Genomic DNA, 14,405 nt, shown 5'->3' with positions numbered 1-14,405 from the left:
CTTTTCCTCCCTCTTCCTCATTTTGCTCTAGAGCTGACTAGCCCCAGCCTTTTTCGAACAGGTAAAATAAGAACCTCTATGCTACTTTAAGTCATTTTAAGTAAGTAAGCATAAAAGTTTTTTGTCCCTCCTGTGAAATTTCATTTATTACAAATCTAACATTTGTCAAACGTCTGCTATGCATCAGCTTGTGTATATCAGACAGAGTTCTTGTGCTCCAGGGACTCATGTTCTAGTCAGGGGGCAAAACAGAATCACGAGACAAATTAAACAATGGTGAAAGATGTCACAGCATTCAGTAAGGTAACTCATGGGCAGTAAACTCAGGGAAATAGCTTAAGTGACAATTCTGGCTGATTTGTCAAGAAATTTATGAACTTGTAAGAAAAGAATAGGTCTTAAGGCTTTCCGGGTATAATTGAAGCACCTGATGTTATTAATTTATCTCTGGCAGTAAAACATATCCTGAATTTTCACTGAATGCCAGGATTCATACTGGGTGCTATGGGAAGATTGAAGAAGCTAAAACCATGGCTCCTATCTTTAAGGAGATTGCAATTTTCAACAAGGAAGAACACACATATACCATTCACTCTAACATGACATGAGAGAATGTCCCTAAATTCAATAACAAAGTGCAAAAAATACCATGTAGAATTTAAAGACAGCATGAGCCCATGCTGAAAATTTGAAGCAGGCAGGAACATTCTTCACATGGCAGAGGTTCTGAGACCTTTTAGTGGAGCGTTGTCTACTGGTACTAAAACAGTCTTTAGGTATTTATCCAATTAATGCAAACATATTACATCCACCAGCCATGATTGGGATACCCTGCATTATGGTTCCATGTAATGCAGTCCAACCATTTAGTCCTTCCTGCTGTGGGCAAGTACACTGATTCCCAGTTTCCTGTACATCCCACCCCCAATCTGTGCTCTTCCTATAATGCTTCTATCCTGTGATTTAGTTTGCATGAGAGCTCGAAAAGATGTAGGGATCTTAGAGCCAACCCTGGTATGATGTTTCTCCTTCTCATTTCAGATCATTCTGCACTCTATGCACAAATACCAGCCTCGAGTTCATGTGATTCGCAAGGATTTCAGCAGTGACCTTTCACCCACCAAGCCTGTCCCTGTTGGGGATGGAGTGAAAACATTCAACTTTCCTGAGACCGTGTTCACCACGGTCACAGCCTATCAGAACCAGCAGGTAAGAGGCTGTCCTTGAGACTCACCTGCTGCATCTGCTTTTAAAGGAGCTTATTCTTGCTTTTGGTAAGAAATGCTTAGTCCTTCTGCTTGGCACTGAAGAGCTGGAATGAGAGACACCAGGTTTGCAGTGCACACAAAACACTGATTGTGACAACACAGTAATGTCTAGTAGCAGCTGGCATTGTCTAGATTTAGATCAGACAAGGTCTTTGACCAAGAGGGCCAAACCTCCTAAGTTATTTTCATGTCTCTCTGTACTTGTACCTGTGTTCATGATCTCTACTACATCCTAGCGAATGTTCCTTGTCATTTGCAATTTCTTTGCTAGTACTGAAGTTTGACTTATTCCTTCCCTCTTACCTGTAATTTTCTGTGTATCCCTCCACCAGGCTACAGCAAAGTCATCAAGCTTCTCAAACTCTATTTAAAATCTGCTGCTTGCACTTACACTTTCAGATTGAATTTACCTCCCCGTGATCACCAGCCATACCCTAAGATCTGCATGTTTTTATGTCTGAATATATTCATTCGTTCCATAAATATTTATTGAAAACTTACAGTGTTCCAAGCTTAGTAGGGAAACTGATTAAGACTTATTTCTCTTTTAAGCAAAGGAGAGTTTTAGTTGAGTGAAAAACACATAAATACATATTGGTAATACAATGGATTAATTTAATGACAGATGTGGACAGAGTGTTTCAGAAAAACAGTCCTTTTCTGAAACAAAGAGTTTTTGTTTGTTTATTTTGCTTGAAAGTCTGCATAGATTTATTTGGGGCCTGCTTGAGCAAAATGAACTTGTGTTATAATACTCATTATCTTTTGTATTGGATACTATGCTTAGTGCTCTGACAATGAAAGCAAGAGAGGGAAAATATTCATTTATTAAATATTTATTGAGTGCTTGCTAGGTGCCAGGGAGGAGAAAGTGAGTTATCTAATCTTTGGTTCATGTAGAAAGGGTATTTCTATCTTTTATAGTGCATCTGGATAAGATTCCTTAAATGTTCTTAACCTTTACAGGAACTTGATATACAACAACCTCTTAGTCTCATAAATGTTAAGTACTATGTGGTTGCTGGGCTTTCTCAGCAGCCAAAATGTGTTCTCAACTTCAGATTTTCCTTGTGGATGCCACATTTGATCTAAAGTAGAAGAAAAGCTTTAGTTTGCTTTGGGGCACTATTTAAAAATTATCAAATCCTCTCAAATTCCTTAAATAGTAAAATTGCAGAGGCCACAGAAGATCCTTATAGAAAACTTGAATAATCAAGGTTTTTCAAGCTCTGATAGAAGATATAGCAGCAATACAGACATGGCCTTTAGAGCACCTGGAACCTTGGGATTAACTTTGGTTCAGAAGAGGGGGAATAAGAGTTGAAGTTCTTTGTGGACAACTGATTGGACTTCTCCAAGATTATCCCAGCTACTGTTTAATCATTTGTTTCTCATGAAAGCAGAGATGTGGCAATAAGTATTCTAACTTTAGACTTTAGTTTGTAGAGCAACCTAGAACACTGAAGAATGAACATTCTACTCACTCATTGAGATCAGTTCTGGAGGCCAGGAATGCTGATATTGTAACCCAAGTTGAAACTAGAAAGCTACAACTCGCTGTGACAACAGAAGACCAAACATGGGTACCTGAAATCCCTTTCACTTCCTCTACCTTCTTTCATAGGCAGTGTTCCTGTTTCTGAGTACATTCTACACTAATAATATTTTGTCTACATCTGGACTGGGGTGGTGGCAGTGGTGGTTTGGTGGGGGCGGGATACCGTGATTAAGATTATGGGATTTGGCAGAAGACATACCTGGTTTGATTTCTGGGCCTTCCACTAATGAACTGTGTGACATTGAGCAAGTTTCTTAACCCTTTTCAACTTGTGTTTCCTGGTCTGAAAATGTCGCGGCCTCATAGAGTTATGAGGACTAGATGAGGCAACCTGCATAAAGTCACTGACACAAACTTGCATCCAGTTAATAGTAGTCAGCATACATTGCTAAATGGGTGCGTCTGCACAGGCATGAAGGAGAGTGGGGTGTAGAGGCAATTTTAAGAATAAATTGCTTATTAAGGAGAAAGTGGATTGTTGGGTATTGGAGGAGCTGCATTAGCTCTCAAAGGAATTATACTCAATAGGTAACTACTTTGATCTCTTTGCCATCATATCATGTTGGTGAATTCATGATGTGCTGACTTTCAAAATAGATGAGTCATACTCAGTTTTGCCCATTTTGAAATCAGGATAACAGCTTTTGCCTGTTTAACAGGCCTCCAGTCCCTGGATAAATCAAGCATGATTGTTTAACATTCTCTTTGGCTGTGTAGGTATGATTTAATATAATACAGTGCCATCTAATAGAGCAAGCTAACCTCAGGCCGAAATTTCCCCTAGGAATCCTGAGGTCTGTATCCTGTAAGTCAGAGCTGTTACCTAACGATAATTTTCAGACTTGTCATGAAGATGCCGAGTAGCACACACCATTCCCTTTTGTGAGATATATTCACCGATTGCTATCTTTGTATTTCCCTCAGCATTCTAGAATGAGAACAATTAATATTTTATGGCAAAATTGTTTACTTCATATATTTCTTTTTAAGAGAATATTTGGGAGGCCTATGAGAGAGCAAAGAGGAAAAAAGTCAGTGGTAGGTCCTCATTGTTCTCAGGAACTTGTTTGGAGGAACACAATGAAGAAGAACAATAGAGGGAATAGAATTGAATTGAAATGTTACCCAGTCTTCCTAAGAAAAGGCAGTGTCCTGTTCCACAGAGAGCAATGGGCTAGATATTTGGAGACCCAGATTTTAGTTCTAAATTTTCCGCTAGCTACCCGTGTCACTCTAAGCAAGTTAATTTGTCTTTCTGGGCCTCTATTTCTTCTTCAAGAAAATGAGCAATTGGCCTATGCTTTCTAATGTCTCTGTTAGCTCTGAATTTATAATTTCTCCTTCCTTTTTTTCTGCATGCTTTTTAATGAGGTTTGGGAGCAATTTATTGTTGTCAAACAGAGGTAATAGACACATGATTTTCAAGTATTGAAAATTATTAGTGTTCATGTCTGTAAACTTATTTTTAACCCTCACAATATTCTAGATTAATACAGTTTTAGCAAGTCCACACCCAAGAGGTGGGAACATGGTGTTTTGTTGCTGGTAAACAAAATAGTCCAAACTATTCTATTCATTTGTGACTCTTCCCAGTCCTCTTCATTGTTCAAGCCTATGTTTCCTGTTGACTTCCATCTTATCACCCAGGCTGGGCACCTGACTCTCCTCACATCCAATCTGCCCCTAAACTCTGTTGCTTCTACTGATGGAATATTTTCTTCTTTCTAATCTCATTGCTTCTGCCCTTATTCTGGACCTGCCCTCCCCCCACCTTGAGCTTTTGTGATGGCTTCCAGCTGAGTCACTTGGATTGCAAGCTTAGTGTCTCATGAGCCGTCACATATATTCATTGCTAGATGGATCTGCCTTAAGCATGGCTCTGATTGCACCATTTCTCTGTCAGAAATTGTCAATGACTCCTCACTGCCTAGGGAGTAAAGCCCAAGATACCAGGTCTTTCAGTTAAGGTCCTCTGTGGCCAATTCCCAAGGACATCTCTAGGCTCATTTCCCGTGAATCCTCATCATGCACCCCCAGTTCAGCAACCTAGTTAGAGTTTTACTGTTGTTGGTACCTTGTAGCTGCCTTGCTTTTGTCCATGCTGTTGTTTTTCCACGAATGCCCTTTCCCTTCATCTTCATCATCTAGATTCCTTCTATTCTTCAAGTTCGGTGCAAATACCATCCCCTGCAACTTTCTTTACATTTTTCAGCTGCAAATGAGCTGTCCCTCACTGAGCTGTTAGTGCACTGTGCCTTTCTCTGACCCTTATCACATTCTAACCTGTGTGTGTGTGTCCAATCTTCCTCTCAATATTTTGAGCTTTTTGAGAACAAAAGTTGCGCCTCTACAAAAACCAGTGCGATATGGCAGAAAACACCAGGTTGGGAGTAAAGAGACTTGAGTTCTAGACCCAATTCTGCAGCTGACGGACTGTACAGCCTTTGACAAATCACTCCACCTCAGTATTCTCATTTGTGAATTGATGGTTTAGTCTGAATCAACGCTTCTCAGTCACCAGTCTATGGAGAAGTTTTTTATGGTCCACTGAAAGATGAGAAAAATAAAGACAGTATGGGGACTTTTTATACACGTCAACATTCATTTTAATAGACTATACACTATTTTATTTTGTCCTTTTTACTTTTTTGATACTAAAATGTGATTTATTTTATGAAATGATGGCAGGAGATAGTACGTAGATGTTAACTCTCTTCATTTGGTAGAATAAGAAATTGGAATATCAATGTTGATCCCTCAAATGTTGGAAGGGAGGGAATTAGAATTGGACTATGAAATTTTGAAGCCAGCCCTGGTGATCTAGTGGTTAAGATTCGGCGCCTCAGTGGCCTGGGTTCATTTCCTGGTCAGGGAACCAGACCACCCATCTGTTGGTTGTCATACTGTGGCAGCTGTGTGTTGCTGTGATGCTGAAAGCTATGCTACTGGTATTTGGGTCACTCATGGTGGACAGGTTTCAGTGGAGCGTCCAGACTAAGACAGACTGTGCAGAAGGACCTAGCCACCCACTTCCAAAAAATTGGCCATGAAAACCCTATGGATGGCAGCAGAGCATAGTCTGATATAGCTCAGGAAGGTGAGAGGATGGTGCAAAGGGACCCGGCAGGGTTCCACTCCGCTGTACACTAGGGCAAGGTGTGTACACTAGGTACACTGTACCTAGTCCTGCTGTACACTGTACACTAGGTGCTGGGAGTCCAAATGGACTGGATGGGACTAACAACAAAATGAAATTTTAAAGCCCCAAAACCACTAATTAAGAAGAAGGACTCTTCCACCTCTAAGATATTTGTGTCAGTCCCACAGGGCACAGCACTGAATAGATACTGGGAAAATGACTGAATGAATGATTAGCCAATACACTGCTACTACCTGTTTCCTTATATATCTCTGGTTCTGCTTCTTAGGTGTAAGTAGTAGTGAAGTGTGAAGAAAGAGATTCTATTTTCGTGAAATAGTCTATGCTTTTCTTTCCCCCTTTCTCATTCCTTCCTCCCACTCTCGCTGACTTACCCACAGACTCCCAGGGCTGCTAGCATACTGAAGTTATTATTACTATTATTTGCTCTCAGAGTGCCAACTTGGCAGGCCTACAGCAGAGAGGAAGGTACACTATGCCCAGAATCTCATCATCAAGAATAAGGTGGTAGAGGTGGAAATAAAGGCGACTCTACACTTTATGCTTTTTCTTGGAAGAGGCTGACGCCAACATGTCCTCATGGAATTAGCAGGAAATTTCCATTGCAGAGTCTTTGTCTTCTCTAAGGGAAAAAGACTGCTGAACCTTGATATTTTTTTCCAAGCAGGAAACTAAATTTCACAAAGACACAGCCCTGTTCTCCTCAGGTAACACAGTCTTATTTCTTGATGAGATTTGGCTACATGCACCAGATAGGAAGTCTGAAACCACAGCCAGATTTGTGTAACCAAATCCAATAGGATTTCTGAACCGCTCATTATGTCCTAAACTATTGAGCCAGTTTTGCTCTAACTTTCCAATCAAATCAGTGCAGAATTTTTTTTTTCATAGGGGCTGGGCTTTTTTCTTTTTCATTTTTTTATCCCAATGGAACACCTTTCAAGCAAAATGGTAAAAAAATAAGAATAACTAAGAGAGTGTTAATAAGAGAAGTCCCTTTCAGCCTTGGTACTGTAAAATCATACTCACGATATTCAAGTTTCATCTTCTTTGTAGGTTGTGCTGTTATGTCTGCACTGTGCATTGTGAGCTATACCTCATTTATTAACTGCCTCTATGTTACTAGGCAAAAAAGTCAGTGAAAATGATTAAAATTAATGGTGGCAAGCAAGCAACCACCCCCTTATGTGCCACAGTCTTCAATAACTCAGACTACACAAATCAGTAAAAGGTTATGGAAATAAAATCAGTGAAGAAAAATGCTCCCACAACCTCTGAATTTTCCACATCTCCTCATTATCATTGGACCAAGTTTGAATATGACTGCTGTGGAATAGCTTTGGCTACGCACAAAGTTACTAATGGACCTTGTTCTGACTGGAAGGACGTTTAAGACTTTTGTCTGTAATGTCTGCAGAGAAAGCAAATAGGATTGAGGGAGTTGTTTGTTCTGTATTCTCTAAGGCTTGTTATGGCTTTGGAACTGGTGATCCTTGTTTCCTACATCATCATTCATTTATTCATTCACTCACTCACTCACTCATTCACTGAACAAGTATTCATTGAGCGTGAATAGCATGTCATACTAGGTTCTGTCTGATAAAATGGTCTATAAAATAGATGTGGTTCCTACCTGTAGTCCAGGGGGAGAGAGAGATATTAAATATGTAAACAACAAAGTAAATGTATAATTACCAACTGAGTTAAGAGCACAGATGGAATTAAAGAGGGTGCAGTTTAGGAGAGTAGCAGAGTGTCCTATTTTGGAGGGATGATCAAGGAAGACCTCTCAGGAGATAACATCTAGACTGAGACTTAGGATGAGGAATCAGCTATGGGAAGAGTAGAGAGAAGAATATTTTTGTTTGTGTGTAGAATGAGTCGGAGGGGCCTGAACAGGGAAAGAGCTTGGCACATTCCAGCACTGAGAACAGCTCAGTGTGGCTGCAGCCTGTGGACCAGGGGCAGAGGAGTGCGGGGGCTGCAGAGGTAGGCAGCAGCCAGGACATGCTGGCCTGCAAGGCCAGGCAAGGAGTTTAGATTGAATTCTGAGTACAGTGGTAGCCACTGAAGAGAATGACATGATCCAATTATGTGTTAGCAGAGTTCATTTTGGTCGCTGTGTGGAGGAGATTGGACAGGCACAAGAGCAGGAGAAGGGAGGTCAGCTTGAAGGTTATTTAGAGTAGTTTAGTCAAAAGATGATGGTGACCTGGTCTAAGGTGGGAAGGTGGAGATAGACAGCCATATTTGGGTCCAATTGATAAATATAATTGTGGAATAGAGTTGAAAATTAACTACTCAAATATGCGATATACATCTCTCTCATATATACGTATGCCATATATAAATATGCCTAACATATATATTATACATAAAAATATTATAGACAACATATATATATACACACATATTATAGATAACATATATATCATTTATATAATTTTCTGTAGCTGATTTTGCTAAAAAGCTCTGACCTCTGTATTGGGACAGGTTAGGGGGAAATGTAAACGTTCCAGTTCTATTTTGGGTTAAATATTCCTTCATGTAACTTGATCTATTTATTTTGAGTAAAGATTTAGTTTTTGACCCCAGATTTCCTTCGCCTCCCCTGCTACTCCAGATGGCCTCTAGATGTATCGTGTGTGTGCAGGGGTGGAGGTGGCGGGGTTTATGAGTCCTCATCATGGTTGCTATGGGTACTGGTGCTATTCTTTGGGCCTCACTGGTCTTTGCTGTAGGGAACAGATCTGGTCGAGTCTTTGGGTCCCTTGGGTGATGTGCTCCTCTGATAGGAGACTTGTGTTCTTTCCTCAGTCAGGGCCTCCTGGGCCTCCCTGGCTGGCTCAGGCCCACCTCAGGTCGCATCCAGTTTCTCTGTTTGGCTCCTGCCTAGGCTGTAGCACCTCTGTGTTAGTGTCACCCTGCCTTCATCACCATGGCATGTGAGGACCTCTTGGTCCCTGACCCACCACAGAAGGGCCATGGGAGGCCCTGAGGTGCTAACTCAGTCTTCTTCTTGCTTCATCGGACCAGGCAGCATCTTTACTTTGATGCAGCCAGCCCCATGTGTGTGTGGAGGTCACCTGCCAGTTTCCTCTGAGTCTCCCCACCCTCACCCCTAGATTTTGGTTTGAGTGGGGGAGCTAAGGCAATGTAAATCTGACTGCTTTCTTCCCCGTTGTCTATCTCCTTGTTTCTCATACTCTATGGAGGTGGAAGGGGAGGATTTTTTACTTCTTTTTCTACCTGATGAGAATTCACCTTATATCACATTCCTGTCTTCCATAGGACAGCAAGCTTTATGGCCTAGCTGTCATTTGCATCCCTTTCTATACTACAAAAGACACCCATAAGATCTGAATCTACCAGGCTGGCTGTTGTACCATGGGACTATTAGAAACTAAGGATTATTGAAGTTGGGAATACATTGGTGTACTCCTCCAAAGTATCGTCCTTGTTACCCTTGGTATTTGTAGACATAGCCAAAGTTGTCAGCACAAGCTTTAACTGGGATCATAATTTGGTTTATATAGTTAAAATTGCTCTCTTCCACCTATAAGGTATCTAAATGCCTAAGCAGGGTCATAAAGGCTTTCAGGCCAGCCCCTCTAGCCTGCTGTCTCGCTGCTGCTCTTCCCATACCCTGTGCTCTGGTCAGATGGGACTCCTCCTTGTTTCTTGAATATACTTCATTCTTTCCCACTTTGATGCTCTGGCTTGCATAAAATCTTTCTTATGAAATGCTTCCCTTGTTCCTTTCTCCCCTTCTTGCATTTTTTCATTAAAATCCTACACATCCTTCAAGGCCTAGCTCACGTGCTACCTCAAAGGCAAAACCTCAGAGCCCTTCAACTTGGAATAATTGCTACTTCCTTTAAGCTCTCATGGCACGTTGCCTTTATTGCAAACTATATCACTCTATGTTTTATATTGTAATTAGTAGTGTATATGTCTGCTTTTGTCTTCTAGATTATCAGCTTCTTGGGGGTGGGAGATGGATAATACACAGCCATACACTGACTGTACACCACTCTGTCACCTGTGCTACCTGTCACGTTGCTTTGCACACAAAAGGCACTTGATAATAAATAACTAATGAGCAGCACAACCACACTCTTCATAAAGCTTTCCAAATCTCACATTAAAAGCTTTGAAACATGTATAGAGGTGTTGTTTTTCCTAACATTTGCTGGCATTTGTCTATTAAATCTCCATGCACACCCCATGGCCTGAGCTCCAGTGAGCTGTGGGAAACAGATTTTCAACTATTTCTCCCAGGCCCATGAAAGAGAGTGTCGTTATATTTACAGGAGTCTGTGGAGGCCCCCAAACATGGCAGCACAATCATATATCAGAAACCCCTATCATAAATGAGTCGAACAGGATAAGCCAACTTGAAAGACAAAATAAAATATTATAACCCCAACTTGAAAAGAAAATATGGTGTGTGGTTTATTGCTGTGGATTATGGAGGAAGAAAGAACTGATTTTAAGTCAAAAACAGAAAAGCAATGACAGTCTTTAAACTTAATACAATATTCACAGGGCAGACACTAGACTTTAGAAAGCCAAAGCTTCAGGCTCCTGCTCTGGTCTATAAAATAGATGTAAAATTGCTTTTGCTCCATTATTAGTGCTACATTATTAGTGTGTCATTCTAGAGGCAAGGAATATTTAGGGAAAAAAAATAACTTTGGTACTTTCAAGTCAGAGTCTGTTTGTCTGAATCTCACATTGCATTTTAAAGACCTTTAAAGACTGTGGCTTTGGGAAATTCCATTCTGACGAAGTGAGACGGAAGAGGGACTTGGAAAGATTTGCGACATAGGAAACAACTTTAGCCGTCCTAGTGATAAGTTCTGCAATGTTCAGAAGTGAGAAGATGGTCTTAAATAATGAGATTCCCTTATTTCTAGAATTACCTTCTGTTGAAAGTGACTTCCCTCCTTTCCTGAGCTCCCTAGCCCCCACTCCTAAGTCTCTATTGTTTGAATGTAGTGAGTCATTAACATCTGGTTCAGACACGAAGGTATCAAAATGCCTCCCATGACCAAGGCTGAAAGTGGAAACACAAGAGCACATATGGAATTTGTTGGTCAGGCTTGTTCTAGTCTGGAGGCATGAGGGTAATATATACAACCACTGCAGAGTTTGAGGGGACTTAATAGGGTACAATGGAGGGGGACTTGTTCACTGAGTGGAGATTGAACCAGATGAGTCCTCAGGACCCATCCAACCTGGGTCACACAATTGTTTGCATTGGGTTTGGCTAGCCTTGTGAAGCTGCATCTTTGTTTCTTCTGATTTGCTTGTAAGTCTTGGAGACTGGATGAGATGCACTGCACTCTGCCCCATCCAGTCCCGTGTTTGTAGATTTTCCTTTGCATGCAATCTTGACACAAGTCTAACTACTTTTTTTGTCTTTTAGAAGACCATCATAGGTCACTCAGTGAACATTCTCTAGTGGCAGGGAAGGCACAACTTAAGTGAAATGGGAAATGCAGGCAATTATTTGGTTCTTTCAGGCTGAGGCAGGTTGTCTGGTGGTCTGATTCCACCTGATTGGATTGACTGAATCTATTCATTCATTATTAACTGACTCACTTGCTCACTCATTTATTTACTCATTCATTCAACAAGTGCTTTTCAAGTGCCTCCTGTGTGTCACATACCATGGACCTGACCATTGCCCAGTTTTCCATTTTGATGCCTTTGTTTGTCGAGGCAAGTGATTTATTACCATTTTGGGGCAAGAAATGTGAGCAGAAAAGAGTTTACAGAGTCACATACTGGGAAAACCTTGGTTTTTGGGGAGAAGTGTGTTAGGTGGGTCAGACATCTGTGTGCCAGGCCAAGTCCTATATCAACTTCAATTTAAATCTAAGACTAAAAGGAAACTAAATAAAAACAACAACTGTTATTAACAGAGTGATTTTTGTTAATTTTCTAGGAGCAACCAAAAAAGAAGTCAGTTAATGTACATACAATTCATGCTTTTTTGTTTTTTTCCAGATCACCAGATTAAAAATTGACCGAAACCCTTTTGCTAAAGGATTTAGAGATTCTGGAAGAAACAGGTGAGAATAATTGGGAAAGAGACTCACTGAATTTCTTTTCTATGTGACATTATTCCCCCCATGTCCCATTGGTCACTTTTGGCTCCTGCTTTTTGGAAACTACTGGCATGCTATGCCACTGTGCTAACTCAGGCAAAGAGAAATGGATAGCTTATCCAAGAATCAAAAAGCTGCTCCCAAAAGGTTGAATCATCCAAATTTTTTGTTAACACATTGTAAATCACCAGATCAAATCCCTCATGGTGTTTTTCTCTCTACACCATACTTGGTAGTTCAGTCACTTAAAACAAAATTTATGGTGATTTATTATCATCAAAAGATTGCTACCTTTTCTGGTAAGTATCTGTAGGTGTGATATCTCATGTATTTTCCATTATCAGGAAACAAGGAGTTGTGGACAAATAAAATTTTTCAGAAAATTATTACCTTTAAGAGCTAAAACTTTGTTAAAAATTAACCATTTTTCTCCTAGGAAATACTACCAAAATATATTAGATGTTTCCTGCTTTAATAAAGAAAGTTTAGGGGGCGGCCTGGTGGCACAGTGGTTAAGTGTGGGCTCTCTGCTTCGGTGGCCTGGGGTTCGCAGGTTCGGATCCTGGGCGCGCACAGATGCACCACTTGTCAAGCCATGCTGTGGCAGCATCCCATATAAAGTAGAGGAAAATGGGCACGGATGTTAGCCCAGAGCCAATCTTCCTCAGTAAGAAGAGGAGGATTGGCATCGGATGTTGGGTCGGGGCTGATCTTCCTCACAAAATAAATAAATAAAAATAAAGAAAGTTTATAGAGTGCTACCTTTCTTGATGACCCAACATTATCATAATGATTAGGTTGTTATATGATGAAACTCTTAGGAATTGCTGAAGTTTGTAGGACTATTTGCTCCTGTTGTAAATGGCCTTAGAGACTGTGGTGTTTTTCTGGTTAATTCTGCTTCTTCCTAATCCTTCCTAACTCACCCTTCCTATATAAAATTAAAATCTATTATCTACAGAGAGTTAGGAGAGAGCTGAAATTGCCAGAGAAAGCAGATATATCTCAGGTTATTCAATCATAAAATTTCATTTTACATAAACCCTACTGAAACAGCAAATATGACGTGTGTCTCATAAAGTGTGTAGGCTTTGCAATAACTATTTACTTTAGTGTTCAGATATTTTCCTAATTTGGGGGCATTTCTCTACATCTGAATGACACAGATTGTCAGGAGTTATCTTTGCTATTTTCTCTGCAAGAGTTTTCAGATAAACTATCCAGTATTATATTTAGAATCACTTCATGAACTATGTAGCACATTATATTAGAACCCAGATTTATGCTAAAAATCAGTCGTGGTGATCATATCCTCTCCAAAATATTTTATGAAAGCACTTCTTTATGAAACTCTTATCATATATTTAAAATATATTTAAATTTCTATAAAATTTTATTTACCTCAGAATTTTTTAAGGTAACACCTATTGAGTAAAGTAAAATTCACTTAGACTTCTAGTTTGAAGATGATGAAATTGAGTAATATGATAGAAGTCAAGCAACTAGTTGGTGGTATAGCCACACTAGAAGGCAGGCATATGTACTCCAGGCCAAATGCTTTCCTGGTTTGTTGGTTTTTTTTTTTTTTTTGCGAGGAGGATTAGCTCTGAGCTAACATCCGTTGCCAATCCTCCTCTTTTTGCTGAGGAGGATCGGCCCCAGGCTAACACCTGTGCCCATTGTCCTCTACTTTATATGGGACGCTGCCACAGCATGGCTTGACAAGCGGTGCTTTGGTCTGTGCCCGGGATCCGAACCTGTGAACCTCAGGCCACGGAAGCAGAGTACACGAACTTCACCACTACGCTACTGGGCTGGCCCTGAAATGCTTTCCTGTTTAATGATTCTTTGTTCAAAATAAGACAAAGGCCTTAGTGTTCAAAATTTAGCCAATGAAGAATGAATTCCTCCCATTTCAGATAGATGGTTCTCTTCCTCCCGATTAGTTTATATTCCCTGTCCGGGTCATGGAACATGCCTGTAAGCTGTTTCCTGTTGCCTTCTTTTCAGGCTTTGCATTCTGGGCTTATTGAGGACCTTGTTAGTAATAAGGAGCTCCAAATAGAAGCTGGCCTTTCATAAAGAAGCCTCTAGAGTATTTAAGATCGTTAGCTTGGAGTCCGTGGATGGATTTCAGGGGTTCTGTGAGTTCCTAGATATTGTAAGGAAAATTGTGTGTGGATGATCAGGTGTGCATTCTTCTGGGGAGAGGTCTATAGCCTTCTTAAGATTTTCAAAAACGTTCATTACCAAAAGTTAAGAATTTCTGCTCTAGACCCAACTGTCTCCAGGATCCAACCCTA

General features: G+C 40.4%; 1 protein-coding gene across 1 annotated transcript in view; it reads left to right on the top strand.

Annotated features, from left to right (window-relative positions):
* The window catches only part of TBX15 (T-box transcription factor 15), a 95,264-nt gene that overhangs the window by 57,722 nt on the left and 23,137 nt on the right, over window positions 1-14,405 (top strand). Inside the window, 2 exon segments of the mRNA XM_058537241.1 lie at window positions 1,042-1,209; window positions 12,002-12,066. Of these exon segments, the coding sequence (XP_058393224.1) occupies window positions 1,042-1,209; window positions 12,002-12,066 (233 nt within the window).

The sequence above is a fragment of the Diceros bicornis genome, chromosome 4 (assembly GCF_020826845.1).
Source record: "Diceros bicornis minor isolate mBicDic1 chromosome 4, mDicBic1.mat.cur, whole genome shotgun sequence".
In the NCBI taxonomy this organism is placed as follows: domain Eukaryota; kingdom Metazoa; phylum Chordata; class Mammalia; order Perissodactyla; family Rhinocerotidae; genus Diceros; species Diceros bicornis.
Note: the sequence above shows the minus strand (reverse complement) of the source record. Positions and strands in the feature narration are given on the sequence as shown.